At 51.4% G+C, this 14,530-nt stretch overlaps 1 protein-coding gene across 2 annotated transcripts in view; it reads right to left on the bottom strand.

The window, feature by feature from the left end:
- EMILIN2 (elastin microfibril interfacer 2) overlaps positions 1–14,530 on the bottom strand; it is a 58,588-nt gene that overhangs the window by 2,017 nt on the left and 42,041 nt on the right. For both annotated transcript variants that reach the window (XM_006071067.4, XM_044934554.2), the window contains 2 exons: positions 1,574–1,951; positions 234–266 (listed from right to left, as the gene is read on the bottom strand). In XM_006071067.4, coding sequence (XP_006071129.4) covers positions 234–266; positions 1,574–1,951 — 411 coding nt within the window. The remainder of the gene's footprint in view (positions 1–233; positions 267–1,573; positions 1,952–14,530) is intronic.

A 14,530-nucleotide genomic window follows, 5' to 3' on the forward strand; every position in this document is an offset into this window, starting at 1 on the left:
CGGCCCAGGCCTGTGTGCGGTCCCAAGGGGCGGCCTCGGCCTCTCATTTCCCCTCAGGGTGGACACCACCACGCGAGGTGGACACCCAGCCTTGTCCTCGTCGGAGGAGCAGGCGGCTGGAGGAGTGCCCGGGGCCCTGTGTGCCACGTCAGGGCTTGGCGCGTGCGTGACGTCTGGGGGTGGGGCACCCAGGCCCGCCCACCCCGGCTTCCCCTCCCACCTCGGCTGAGTACCTGGGGAGGCTGCAGGCGGTGATTTGGGGTACCCTGGAAAACAATGCAAACACTGTCAGAACCCTTAACAGCCCCTCATTTCTGAGTCCCTTTGCCGGTTGTTCCTCACACAGTGAGTGGGAGGATGTGCAAAGGAACACATCATCCGACAGAATATAAGCACCCGTGATACGTGGAACTAACAGAGGGGAAGCCTTCATCCTAGAGAAGGCAGCACCCTGCCTAAGAGCCAGGAGCGGCTGAGAAGGAACGGCCCCACTCGGCAGCCTCATCGCTTCCTATAGGAAGTTGATGGGTTTAACTCTGAGGGTGGTACTAGCCTGTGGCAGCTGATGTGACCTCCCCCACCCAGCGTCACGGGTTTTACACGTCACAGCTCACAGCCTCAGTTTCCTCATGTGTTAGAATGTAAGCCGTGGTGCTGGTCAAGGAGCTGCGTGTCTAGCACCTACCTCAGGACAGAAACACAGCGAGTGTCCCTTGACCTCTCCTCTTCCTCTAACCTCCACCTCCTCCATCCTCCTCCAACATCCAGCCTCCACCAAAATCCAAACTCCTCCAACCTCCTCCAGTCTCTTCTAGGCACCAACCTCTATCCTCGCCATTCTCCAGCCTCCTCCACCCTCTTCCTCCAACCTCCTCCTCCCTCCTCCGGACTCCAGCCTCAGCCATCCTCCAACTTCCTCCCTCGTCCAATGTGTTTCATCCTCCTCCAACTTCCTCCCTTCCCCAACCTCCAACAGCTTCCAACAACCTCCTCCATGCTCCTTCTCCAACCTCCCCCCAACCTCCAACCTCCGACCCCCTCAACCCTCTGACATCCTCTAGCCCCTAACCACCTCCTCCAGCCCTCCAACCTCATCCTCCTCCAAACTCCAACATCCAGCCTCCTCCAACCACCTCCATCATCCAACCTCCTTTCACCATCCTCATCCCTCCCCCTATCTCCTTCATCCTCCAACTTCCAACATCCAGCTGCCTCCAGCCTCCTACCTCTTCCAACAACCTCTTCCAACTTCTGGCCTCCTCCAGCCTCCAGCCACACATCTAATGTTGGAGCCAGACCTTCCACCCTACCCACTTAGTTGTGTGCTCCTCTTTTCTGCTGCCCAGGCTCCCAGTACGTTTGGTTTTCCAAGTCCACTTCCTGCTGGGAGGATCAGCGAGCTGCCTGGATGGCACAAGTAATATAGCCCAGGGTGCAACTCTAAGTGTGACGTTCTGTGCCCAGGGCACTGCAGCATCTTTGGACAGCTCAGTTCTGGATGCTGTTCCCTGCTGGCTGGACCCATGACCCACAGAGCCCCGCAGCAGCCTCCCAATGCCTGGGGTGCACTTACCTGGAGCTCCTGCGTAGCCCTCAGCGCTGGGGATGGGCCGCTGCCCGGTCTGGCCATCCACACCCCGGGGCAGGCCCCGCCCCGACACCCCCATCCTGCCTGGGGGGCCGGCCTCTCCAGTCTCCATGATGACCCCCGTGGAGCCAGGCAAGAAGGGCAGCCCTGTCCAGCCGGGCCGCAGGGGTGGGGGGCGTCTCTTGGGCAGGACGGGCTTCTGTCCTGGGTCCCTCGGAGGCGAGGGAGTGCTGGGCGGCGGCAGTGGGGTCAGCACTGGAGTGGACAGCTCCGTGGGGGCCTCTGCCGGGCTCAAGGGCTTTCCTACATCCTCCCGGGCCTTCCCCCGGGGTGGAGGCTGAGGCGTTTCTGAGGGCTCCTCCGCTAAGTGTTTGAGAAAGTAAAAAGAAATACAGAGTTAAAAACCACAGACTTGACTGCTCAACCACAGGCCCCTCTGTGAGGCCCCATCGGCATGGCTTCCTGGAAGATGTGTGCTTGGGGGTCCCTGGGCCAGGTCCACTGGTAAACACAAGAGCAGCCACCACAGCGTGGGGACCCCTTGCCCCAGAGAGGAGGGTCTTCAGCCTCTCTTTCTACATGATGGTTGCTCTCCCCAAAATAACATTATCCTTGGTTCCAGCAGCAAAAACTCCATAATGACCCCGCAACTGCACCTGCCTGCTACCACCACAAGCCGAGGGCCTGCTTCTGCAGACCTCACATGACCCAGAGTGTTAGAGAGCGCGAGCTGCCTCTGCGGCAGGCACAGGGATCACCACAGCCTTAAGATCACCAGCTGGAGCACTTCCACCTGGAGCACCACTGCAAGAGCCTCCTGGTTCACACTCCCTGCCCTCTCGGAACAGTGCTGAGACACAGCCTGGAAACTGCCCCCATTTCCTACTCTGAATACATTCCTGGAACTGCCCTTCCTGCAGGCCTGCAAGACATCTAAGAATAACCAGGACTGGCCTGATACCCTCAACAGCCAAACCCCACCTACCTTCTCCATCCATAGGGTGCCTGCCATGGCCCAGGTTCCAAAGCTCCAAAGTTATGATCAAGTAAAATCAGAAACTGCATTGTACCCCCACCCCAGTCTAGTTTTTTTTAAGTCACAAAGGTGATTGTGGCAGATGGAACACAGGTCCCTCTACCCACAGAGCTAGGCTGCCAGCCCACCTCCAGCCCCAAGGAAAGCTTTTCCGCAAGCACCCTTTCCATGAGAGGATGAAGCCCTCCAGAACATGAGCTGAGTGAACTGATCATCACTTTCTCAAGTGCCCCCAGGTACAGAGCTAATACCATTCTAGATGCACTGAAGATAAGTTCATTCCCACCATACAGTGGGAAGGCATCAAGTCTTAATTCTCTGCAGTACTCTGGCGGGAAGGGCTGGGTTGGATGTAGAAACTGGCATGAAGGATTTCAGACATGGAGACGCCACTAGCCACAGTGAAGGACAGGATGAGAAGGAAATAACCAAGCAATAAAAAGGAACTTTGAAGAAACAGATAATACAAGAAAATAAACATGTTGTAAGACACACTCCTTGCTGGCAAGGATGCCCACCCTCTAGCTGCTTCTGTCTGAAGTAAACTGCTTCTTTGCATGCTTTCCCACACATACTGTTTCTTACAAACCCTGTGCCTACTCTACAAAATAGGCAAATAAACTCAGAAACAGAAGGCACTGCATCCAAAGTACAAGAATAGATTGGTGTTAAAAGAGGCCTAACGAGAGAATAAGAATGTCTTCACTGATTAGAAATATGCTTGCCAAAATAAGAAAATTCAGTAAAAGAGTTGGTAGACAAAATCAAGATTTTTTAGAAGGTAGACCAGGTAGATAAAATAATGGATAATAGGAGAGAAACTAGGAAAATTAGATTCTTTCCAATCCAGAACTTTCTCGAGTAAATAGAAAAACTGGGGCATAGAGAGGTGGTAAGGAGAGAATCGAATACACAATTCATTAGAATTGTAAAAGATCCCAGCTGGATTATTAAATAAAAGACCCAAACCAAGGCATATTCGGAACACTGAGGATAAAGAGAAGATCCTACAGACTTTGGGGATGGAGGGTAGTGACTTCAAATCAGAAGGACATCATCAGACTCTCAAGGGAAATCAGGAAGCAAAAGAACAACACCTTCAAATGTTGAAGGAATATCATTGTTAACCTTGAGTTCTGTACTCAGCTAAAATATCTGCCAGTTGTGAAACTACAATAAACCTTTTTCAGCCATGAACTATTTAAAGACCAGCAAAACTCTCAAGCACCCTTTCTTAAAAAGCTATTGGAAAATGTACTCCACCAAAATGAAAGTAAACCATTAAAAAAAGAAACACGGAGTAAAGGGTGTAAGACAGGACAGAAGTTCAAGAAACTTCTAGGATGGCAGTGAAAAGTTTCAGATTGAAAGCCTTAGAGCTTTCTCAAGTCTAGAGAGGAAGCAGTCCAGGCTGTGTTGGGAAGAGAGAACTCCCAGAGGGAGGTAATTAGGTTGAAAAATGGAAGGGGATAAATGTATACTTAGGCTGATCCATGTTGTTGTTCAACAGAAACCAACAACATTGTAAAGCAATTATTCTCCAATTTGAAAATTTTTTTTTAAATTAAATGCATAATTTGCCAAAAAAAAAAATTTTTTTAAATGGAACCAACAAATGACCTGATACTTTTTATGGTATTGAGAGAGTTTCAGTGAGTGAGAAGAATCCCAAGACAGATACATAAAATCTAGCAAATAACACTACTGCTAACTCAGAGGAAAGCAACACAATCCTATTTGGCTATTATTGAACTGTTTAGCTTATAGTATAAATACTGACTTGATTTTTGTGGTATAACTGTTGGGAGGAGGGTGAGACATGAAAGAGCCTTATGGGCTAATGTCTGCAGCTGATAATGTCAAATACTGTATATAATATCCATATAGAGATATCTAAAGCTAATAAATTGATATAGAAATATGGAAGTAAACATCAGTGGAGAAAACAGCTCAAAGAATTGCACGTGGCCACTTCTGGGATGAGAAGGGTAACAGGGAGAAGGGGCAGGGGAGGTGGTTTCCATTGTAAATTCCTCAGAAGTGTTTTATTTTTATAAAACAGACGACACTGGGGCCCACCCCGTCTCCTTTCCCTCCAGTCCAAGCATGCTCAGGTCCCTCCTTGTCTGTTCCCCCTCCTCCTCACGCTGTTTTCTCGGCTCACAAGTTGGCCTCCCTCCGCAGCGCAGGCTCCCACCTTCCTTCTCTGCTGGAAAAGCTCCTCCAACATCGCTCCTCTCCTCTCCATCTCTCTCCTTCCACCTCACTGGCTCCTTCCCTTCAGCCCAAGTTTGCGTGTCTCCACCCGTAATTTAAACACAAAGACTTTTCCCCAGTCCTATAACCCTCAAAGAATTACAGTACACAAAGCACCTGCTGCTGCTGCTAAGTCACTTCAATTGTGTCTGACTCTGTGCAACCCTATAGACAGCAGCCCACCAGGCTCCCCGTCCCTGGGATTTTCCAGGCAAGACTACTGGAGTGGGGTGCCATGGCCTTCTCCGACACAAAGCACCTAAAAATAGCCAAATACAAGCCCCTCACACCTTTTTTCGTACCTATCCCCCTACAAACCCTTCACATCATCCTGCTTTCTCTGAAGCCCCATCTGTCTCTGTCACCTCGTCTAGGTGCTCAAGAGTCGTATTTTACTCTGCCCTCTCCTTTCTCACACGCACCCTGATCTGGGCCAAGTCCAGCTTCTCATTTTGAATCATCCTTTGGGTCCTTCCTCCCTACCTTTCTCCGAGGACAGTTCGTCCTTATCATTGTCCCTGCTCAGAACCCTCCAGCTGTCCTCCACTGTTCATAAGATCCAGTCGAATCTCCTCTGACAGCCGTGTCCGCACCACCTGCTCCATCATCTCCTGCTGCCTTCAGTCCAGCCCCTGGGGCCCGGCTCTTCAGGAATCCTCGACGACACACGCCCCTCCCCACAGTCCCGCTGCTCCTTGTGAAGCCCAGCAGCGCTTAACAATCCTGCCTCCCAACCATGGAGCTCTGAGGGCCTGTCTGGTTTTCATACCTCTCCTCACTTGCTGGGTGATGAACACTTGAGGACACATTTTAATGATCTTTTGTCACCAGGGACTGGCACGTGACACTGAGACGTCTGAGTATTTGGTGAAGGAAGAAAGGCCAGTACCCTGGGCTGCACCCTCACTCCCGCCAGCCAGTAGAGGAGGCGCCCTAACTTTGCTAACGATAATCGTCTTTCTAGGGTCTGTAAGGACAATGCCAGAACTTAGAAACAGGGATGGTTCTCTCTCTCAGTCATCACTCCCTCAACACCCAGGCCCGTGATAGCAAGTGGAAGGCAGAGGGGAAAGAATGAACAAATAAACCACTTGGGCCAAATATCCTGCACCGATCTCCACGGGGAGTCTGTCCAGGACTCTGTGCAGAACGGGTGGCTTCGACACCCCTCACATCACAGCAGAGACGGCACGAGAAAGCCGCCCTGGATCCCGACTGCTCCCCAGCCTTGGCCCCCAGCACATCACGTAGTGTCTCTAACACACATTTATTACACGCTGGAAACAAACTGGACAGCATCTTGCTCCGTCTGGGAAGATAACTCTGGCAGCCAGTGTCTTTTCGAACTGCACATATGTTTCTAATCCAGTGACCATTTGAGTTCATAAGGACCAAGTGGGGCTGCCCATGTTTCACGTGAGGAATGATGATGCTTTTGCTCCACAGCCTGCCTCCAGGTCTCCGTCCTGATGCCCCCGCCGTGGCCTTGTGCAGCTGTGCACAGGCCGGGCCACGACCTCACCAAGGATGGAGCCAACAGCAGATAGGAAAGGCCACTCCCACTCCGCTAAAGTTCTTATTAAAAGCCATTGTAACCTTTGCTAAGATGAAGACCTGCCTGAGGAAACTGTCAGCAACCCCATGGAGTCATGTCACAGCGCGGGGCTGCGGGGACGTCAGAGTCTGTGTTGGCGGCGTGGCCGAGTCATCCACCACTCAGGCTAAACCCTCAAAGTCTCCTGACAAGCAGGCAGAATTTGGCTGATCAGATGAAGTGACGGGTGTGAGGCCACATCCCTGACAGTGACAAGGCACTGTGCAAATGTCCAGGCCAATTCACTAGAAGCCCAGTGCAGGCAGGGGCTGGGGAGCTGCCTGGCATTGCGAGGGTGTCTGCTGACCAAATGCAACTACAGGTCAGGGTGGTGGGACTGTTTTAAAGATGGCAATCAAGACTTCTGACTTTGTATTTTCTTTTTTTTGGTTGCATGGCTTGTAGGATGTTAAATTCCCTGACAAAGGATTGAACCTGGACCCTTGGCAGTGACAGCGTGGAATCCTAACTACTGGATTGCCAGGGAATTCCCAGGACATCTGGCTTTAAACGAAACCCACCCACATCCTGACATACAGCAGGCTTAGTGGAAGGATAGTCACAGCGCTTGGCAAAGCTCTGTGCCTGGGAAGGGCCCGCGCCACCCTGATGAGAAATGCCAAGCTCAGAGGGGGTGCCGAGGGACCAGGTTCCTGCACTGACCAGGCACGGGGGGCATGAGGCAGGGGCTTTGAGGAGACACTCGCTGGTCTCCCTGCCAGAAGGTCAAGAGGGGAAAGGATGGGGAGGCATGTGAAGGAGCCTCCGCTGGGGAGACAATGCACAGAAACCCCATGCGGCTGCCCTGACAGCAAGGAGGGGGAGACCATGGGTTTGCAGGAACTGTCCTACTGAGCAAACAGTGGAAATGCTGCTTTGCGCTTTGGCTGGAATGGAGAGAGAAAACACTCAAGCTGGTCCCGGGGGCGCTGTGTGGTTCCATCACAGCATTGATGGATAAAGAAGATGTGGTGTGTGTGTATATATATATACACACACACAATGAAATATTACTCGCCCATTAAACAAAAAGAAATATGGGACTTCCCTGGTGGTCCGGTGGCTAAGACTCCACACTCCCAATGCATGGGGCCCGGGTTCGATCCCTGGTCAGGGAACTAGATCCCACATGCCTCAACTAACACCCAGGACAGCCAAATAAATATAAATTTTAGAAAAAGAATGAAGTAAAGCATTTGCAGCAACATGGATGGATCTAGAGACTATGACCTAGACTATGACCTATCTAGGGCCTGTACTGACCGTCCCTCCAGAGCACGGAGCCCCGCCGAGAAAGGAGTCCCGCCCAGTGTGACCATGCGGAGGCCCCTGGAATCAGGTTCCACAGGGCAAACAGGCTGGCGTTTCTGAAAATCGCGACCTAGAGACCACTGACACAGACACAGCTTCAGCCTCGCGGGTTGACATCGGCGGGGCAGCGCCCTTGGAACAGAGGTCACCTGTTATCACTGAACCCTAGAGAGGCCGACCTGACCCAAAAAGTCACCGGGGATTTCTTCTTGATAGAAATTCACAAGCTGATTTGAAGCTATACATGGACACGCAGAGGGTCTACCTGATTTTAAGATTCGCTGTAAAGCCGCCGCGGTCAGGACGTGAGGAGGCACAGTGACAGCGTCGGCAGAGCCCGTCAGGGACACGCGGGTCCCGCAGAGCTGGCGCGGGCGCTGCGGCTCCGCACCCAGGGCTTTCCCTCCCTTCCCACCCTCCCCACCACCCCCCGCTTCTCCGCTTCTCTCTGGCCCAGCTGCCTCTGAGGGGGGTCTGCCTTCCGCTTCCATGATGGGAGCTGGGGGGGTTCTCTGTTTTAATTACAAATTTAATGACAAATTGCTGGAACTGACTTCACCCCTGCTGAGCAGGAGTCTCCCGAGGGAGCCCAGAGTCCTTATTTCTATCAAGCTCGCAAGGGACTGTGCACAGCTGTGGGAGAGCCTGGTGCCAAGGACACAGCAGTCCTCGAGTCAAGGTTCAGACGGAGAAAAGCAGCCGCTGCTTTCACCAACTGACGAGCTTTACAGAAACCAGATGCTCACAGAGCAGAAGGGCAGGTATCGTCCAGAGGCAGTGTGGTCTGAGTCTGCGCGGTTTATGCAGCCTTTATGTATTTATGACACTCGGACTGACTCCATCATGCTATCTGGGACCTACACTGGCCTCAATCTCAACCAATTTCAAGTTGAAGGCCAAAACTGTCATAACACTGGCATGAGGCCACTCTTCCCCTGCCAGGCTTTACGAGTGCTGAAGAATTGATGCTTTTGAACTGTGGTGTTGGAGAAGACTCTTGAGAGTCCCTTGGACTGCAAGGAGATCCAAGCAGCCAATCCTAAAGGAGATCAGTCCTGGGTGTTCATTGGAAGGACTGATGCTGAAGCTGAAACTCCAGTACTCTGGCCACCTCATGCGAAGAGTTGACTCATTGGAAAAGAGTCTGATGCTGGGAGGGATTGTGGGCAGGAGGAGAAGGGGACGACAGAGGATGAGATGGCTGGATGGCATCACCGACTCGATGGACGTGAGTTTGGGTGAACTCCGGGAGTTGGTGATAGGCAATTCATGGGGTCGAGAAGAGTTGGACACGACTGAGCGACTGAACTGAGCTGATTTGAAAAACCTGTGTTTTTTTCATTCTTACAGCACAGCTTAGGCTAAGCAACTGGATAAAGATGGGGTTCTTAAATCTGTAGCACCCCCAAATGAAATGTTATTAATACCATTCAAAACTAAAACTAGAACTACTATATGATCCAGCGCATAGACTCAACAGACATGAATTTGAACAAACTCCAGGGGATAATGGAGGACAGAGGAGCCTGGTGGGCAAAGAGAACATGACTTAGCGACTGAACCACAACAATAACATGATCCAGCAATCCCACTCCTGGGCATGTATTTGAAAAAAAAACAAACCCATAATTTAAAAGGATACATGCAGCCCAGTGTTCACCACAACACTATTTCCACGAGCCAAGACATGGAAGCCACCTAAATGCCCATGGATAGAGGAATGGATAAAGAAGATGTGATATATATACACAATGAAATATTACTCAGCCATTAAAAAGAAAGAAATACAGGACTTCCCTGGTGGTCCAGTGGAAAAGACTCCACACTGTGAATGCATGGGGCCCGGGTTCAATCCCTGGTCAGGGAACTAGATCCCACATGCCTCAACTAACACCCAGGGCAGCCAAATAAATAAAAATAAATTTTAGAAAAAGAATGAAGTAATGCCATTTGCAGCAACATGGATGGATCTAGAGACTATGATACGAAGTGAAGTAAGCCAGACAGAGAAAGACAAATAGTATATGACATCACTTATATGTGGAACCCAATTTTTTTAAAAAATGAAACAACTGAACTTACAAAACAGAATCAGACTTACAGATATTAAAAACAAACTTATGGTTACTAAAGGGGAAACACACGGGTGAGGGATAAATCAGGTCTTGGGATGAACACACACACACTACTATATATAAGGTACATAACCTACGGGACCTCCTGTATGGCCTAGGGAGCTCTACTCAATATTCCAGGATAACCTATATGAGAAAAGGATCTGAAACAGAATGAACATATGTGGCTGTATAACTGAACCACTTTGCTGTACACCTGAAACTAACATAACATTGTAAATCAACTATATGCAAAAAAAAAAAAATTTAAGTACTTACAAGAAATTGCCTGAAGACATCTGCAGAAGAAGGGGTGGCAGATTGGAAAGAGGAAGCAGTCCCTGGGGTGTGTGGAAACAGTCCTGCGTGTCTGGCAGGAAGGCCCTTCTTGGAACCATGAGGTGGGGGAGGAGGGCTACCCTGGCACAGAGACTGTCCTTCTGCCTGGCTCAGCTCTGTGGGATCCCCAGGCTTCTCAATACCAGGAACTCGCCTACTATCCCCAAGTGAAAGGGGAACAGCAGAAATGCCCGAGTCTGCCCCGGGCTCAGTATCTGATCAGATGGGTGATGCGGAGGCTGTGTGGGCTCAGAGGCTGTGGGGCAGGCCAGGTGGTCCCAGGGCCCCAGCAGGAAGCAGACTCGGCCTCTGAGCCGTGCTGGGGTGGGGGGGCAGGGCCTGGAGCTGCCCCCCTCAGTAACTACAGTAGCATGGGGACCGGGCACCTGTGGACAAGCAGCAGCTAAAAGAACGGGACAGGGAGCCGGGGGAGGGGGTGGGCGGAACAGGAACAGAGGTCCAGACCTCTGAGGCCACATCCACAGAATAGAGGACTTCCCCATCCCCTTGTCGTTCAGAACCTGATTTACTAACCATGAATCCTAAATGCTGGGCTTCCCTGGAGGTAAACAATCCACCTGCCAAGCAGGAGACTTGGGTTTGATCCCTGGCTCAGGAATATCCCCTGGAGAAGGAAATGGCAACCCACTCCAGTATTCTTGCCTGGAGAATTCCATGGACAGAAGAGCCTGGCGGGCTTCAGTTCATGAGGTCACAAAGAGTTGGACACAACTGAGCGACTAAATAAGAAAAACAAGAACCTAAATGCTAGGGAGGGGAGATTTCTCAGCTTTTTACACTTTACACTTCAGTCCCAATTTAGACAAGAAAACAAGAAAAAGAAGGAAAGAACAAAACCCTCTGGATCCCTAGAACATTCAGCAGAACACCTAAGGTTCTCATCCCACGTCCTGCAGTGCGGGCGAGCCCACCTTCACTGCTCTGAGGCTGCATGCTTGAAAGAAGAGGAGAGGATTTCAGCCAGAAGCAGAAGGGATGTCCAGCAGAGGGGACAGAGGGTCACAGTCACGCTGATACTGAGGGATGACCAAGGGCCAGTCACTGTTTAATACACTACTGGGACTTCTCTGTATTCAGTGGTTAAGACTCCCTGCTTCCATTTCAGGAGGCATAAGTTTGATTCCCAGTCAGGGAACAAAGATCCTGCATACCACACAGAACAGCCAAAAAATAGAAAAAGAAAAAAAATACTCCTTAGGAACAGGGGGGCTTCCCAGGCGGCGCTAGTGGTAAACATCCCTGCCCATGCAGAGACGCGAGTTTGATCCCTGGGTCAGGAAGATCCCCTGGAGGAGGGCATGGCAACCCACTCCACTATTCATGCCTGGAGAATCCCATGGATAGAGGAGCCTGGTGGGCTGCAGTCCATGGGGCTTCAAAGAGTGAGGCACAACTCAAATGACTTAGCATGCACAGGAACAATAATTATCATGCTAACTTCTTGAAGTATCACTATTACCATGATTCTCTCCAATTAACAGCTAAGTAGATAAATAATTTGTCCAAAGTCACAAAGAATGTGTAGAGTAGCTGGGATTGCAAACTTGGGAAATAATAATCACTTCCTGGCTCAAAATTCTCCAAGAGTTTCTCATGATACTTAAAATCCAAATCTGTCATCTCAGCCTACAAAATCCTACCTGATCTGACCCCTACCCCCTGACCTCACTGCCTGTGACCTTCCCCCTTGCTCATGGACTTGATCAAACTGACGTCCTGAGTTCTCAAACAGGACAAAGACATCCCTGCCTCAGGACCTTTGCACATGCTGTTCCCTCTGCCAGGAACAGATCTCCACAAGGCTCATTCCCTCATCTTACTCATGCCTCTGCTCAAAGGTCGTCTCCACTGAGCAACCTTCCCTGACTTCTCATCTAAAACACCAAGTCCCCTGTTCTCTGTCACCTCCTCTGCTTATCTTTCCCCGCACACTGATTGCCTGCAGAAATCAGACCTTTATTTGCTGGGCTGTGCATTACCTGACTTCCCCCCCTAGATCCTGCAAGGGCTAAAACTCCAGTGTGAGGACATGACTGAGTATTTGTTAAATGAATGACTGTATGAATGAAGGGGAGTGGGGTGCACGGGGCCCAGGAAAGGGCATGACACCCACCTCACAGAGTGGACGATGAGACAGTCACAAAAATACAGTGGTCCTAGGGACTTCCCTGGTAGTCTAGTGGTTGACTCTGCACCTCTGCTGCGGGGGATGTGGGTTCAATCCCTGGTTGAGGAGCTAAGATCCCACAAGCTGCAAGATGCAGCCAAAAAAATACACTAGTTCTTTACCTTTTAGAAGTTAGGCACCTCTCCAAGTCCTGGATGAAAGGCAGGGACCTTCTGTCCAAAAAAGTAACCAAACATTTGTATATAGTCTCGAGAGTCTCTTTTAAGACCCAGGGAAGAACGTCTGCACTGATGTGAGGGATACAAAGAGACTGGGACTGATTTCAGCATTGGCTGAGGCCGCTCTGGTTCCCCTCCCCTCCCCACCCGCTGCCAGCTGGGTAGTTCAGCTCCCTCTGGGTGCTTCCAAAGAAGAGAATGGGCTCCCTGCACAGGGAAGCACATGGGGCAGAAACAGCAGAGTCTAGGTCCCTGGCCCAGCAGTCTGGCCTCTGGTGACCATGTCCTGCACCCTCAGCTCTGCACCCTGGCTTGCAGTAGGAGCAATGATGACAATCATTAATATTCCTCCCCTCCCAACACACAAGCCGCGTCATCTCTCAGGGTGACTTGTTTTGAACAATGGGACGTGGCAGAAGGGACGTGGTGCCAGCTCCGGGCCTCGCCTGGAAGGGGCTCCTGCTTTTGCCTTGTGGTAAGTGTGACTCCCCGAGACCACCATGCTGAGAGGAGGCGCACGTCCACCACATGGAGAGAGAGGATGGCCGTGCGCAGGAATACGTGGCCAGTCTTCCTGCAACTTCCAGCTCAGCCCAGCCCAGCCCACTGGTCCCCTGACCACAGCCAAGTGAGTGACTTGAGCTGATGTCAAGTGGAGCGGAAGAGCTGCCAAGTCAGTTCCTGTCCCGCAGAACAATGGAAAGTGTGCCTTGTTGTTTAAGCCACCAAGGTCTGGGGTCGGCTGTTACACAGCAGCAAACAGCAGGTCCATTCCACCCCTCAGCAGGGACGCCCTCCCCTCCTGCTTCTCTGAACCCTTCCAGTGGTCATGTACAGATGTGCGAGTTGGACCATAAGGAAGGCTGAGCACCGAAGAATTGATGCTTTCAAACTGTGGTGCAGGAGAAGATTCTCGAGAGTCCCTTGGACTGAAAGGAGATCAAACCAGTCAGTCCTAAAGGAAATCAACTCTAAATGTTCGTTGGAAGGACTGATGCTGAAGCGCCAATCCTTTGGCTACCTGATGTGAAGAGCTGACTCGCTGGAAAAGACCCTGATGCTAGGAAAGATTGAGGGCAGGAGGGGAAGGGGGCGACAGAGGATGAGATAGTTGGATGGCATCATCAACTCAATGCACGTGAGTTTGAGCAAACTCTGGGAGATGGTGCAGGACAGGGAGGCCTGGCGTGCCGCAGTCCATGGGGTCGCATAGAGTCGGACACAACTGAGGGACTGAGCAACAACTCACCACTAGGTACAAGCTCCAGTATCGCCCCCTTTCAGAAGTCTCTCTCATCACTCCATCTCACCCTTCACCCTACTGGCCTATGAACTCGCAACCTACTCAACCTTGATGAGAAGGCCTCATCAACTCAGAGAAGCGCTCCCTGACTTGCACGGTGGCCGTGACCATCTCTGCCTGCTTGTCCCCCTCAGACTGTCATTGTCGCATGCACGGTCATCCTGGCGCTTCACACACAGAAGCTCGTCACTCCCACACAAGACGGGCCCAGTAAGAGTCAGTGAACTACAAGGACGAGCCTGACACACCATCTCGCTCACCCTCTCTGCAGGCCTGTGTGTGCCACTCCCCCACCCCCAGACCTGGGCCTAGAAATGCCCAGAAGGCCAGGGTCGTGCTACTCACCTCCTCATGCCTCACGGAGCCCTGCACACAGTGGCTGTTTAGTCACTAAGTCGTGTCCGACTCTTTGCGACCCCAGGGACTGCAGCACGCCAGGCTCCCCTGTCCTTCACCATCTCCCGGAGTTTGCTCAAACTCATGTCCACTGAGTCACTGCTGCACACAGTAAGCACTCAATAAATGTGCTGAGGACTCTTCACAGGGCGCTGTGACCTGAGCTCTAAACTCACCCAGTGACCCCTGACACTCAGGTTCTCCCAGACCTGGATGCGCTGCAAGA

The sequence above is a fragment of the Bubalus bubalis genome, chromosome 22 (assembly GCF_019923935.1).
Source record: "Bubalus bubalis isolate 160015118507 breed Murrah chromosome 22, NDDB_SH_1, whole genome shotgun sequence".
In the NCBI taxonomy this organism is placed as follows: Eukaryota; Metazoa; Chordata; class Mammalia; order Artiodactyla; family Bovidae; genus Bubalus; species Bubalus bubalis.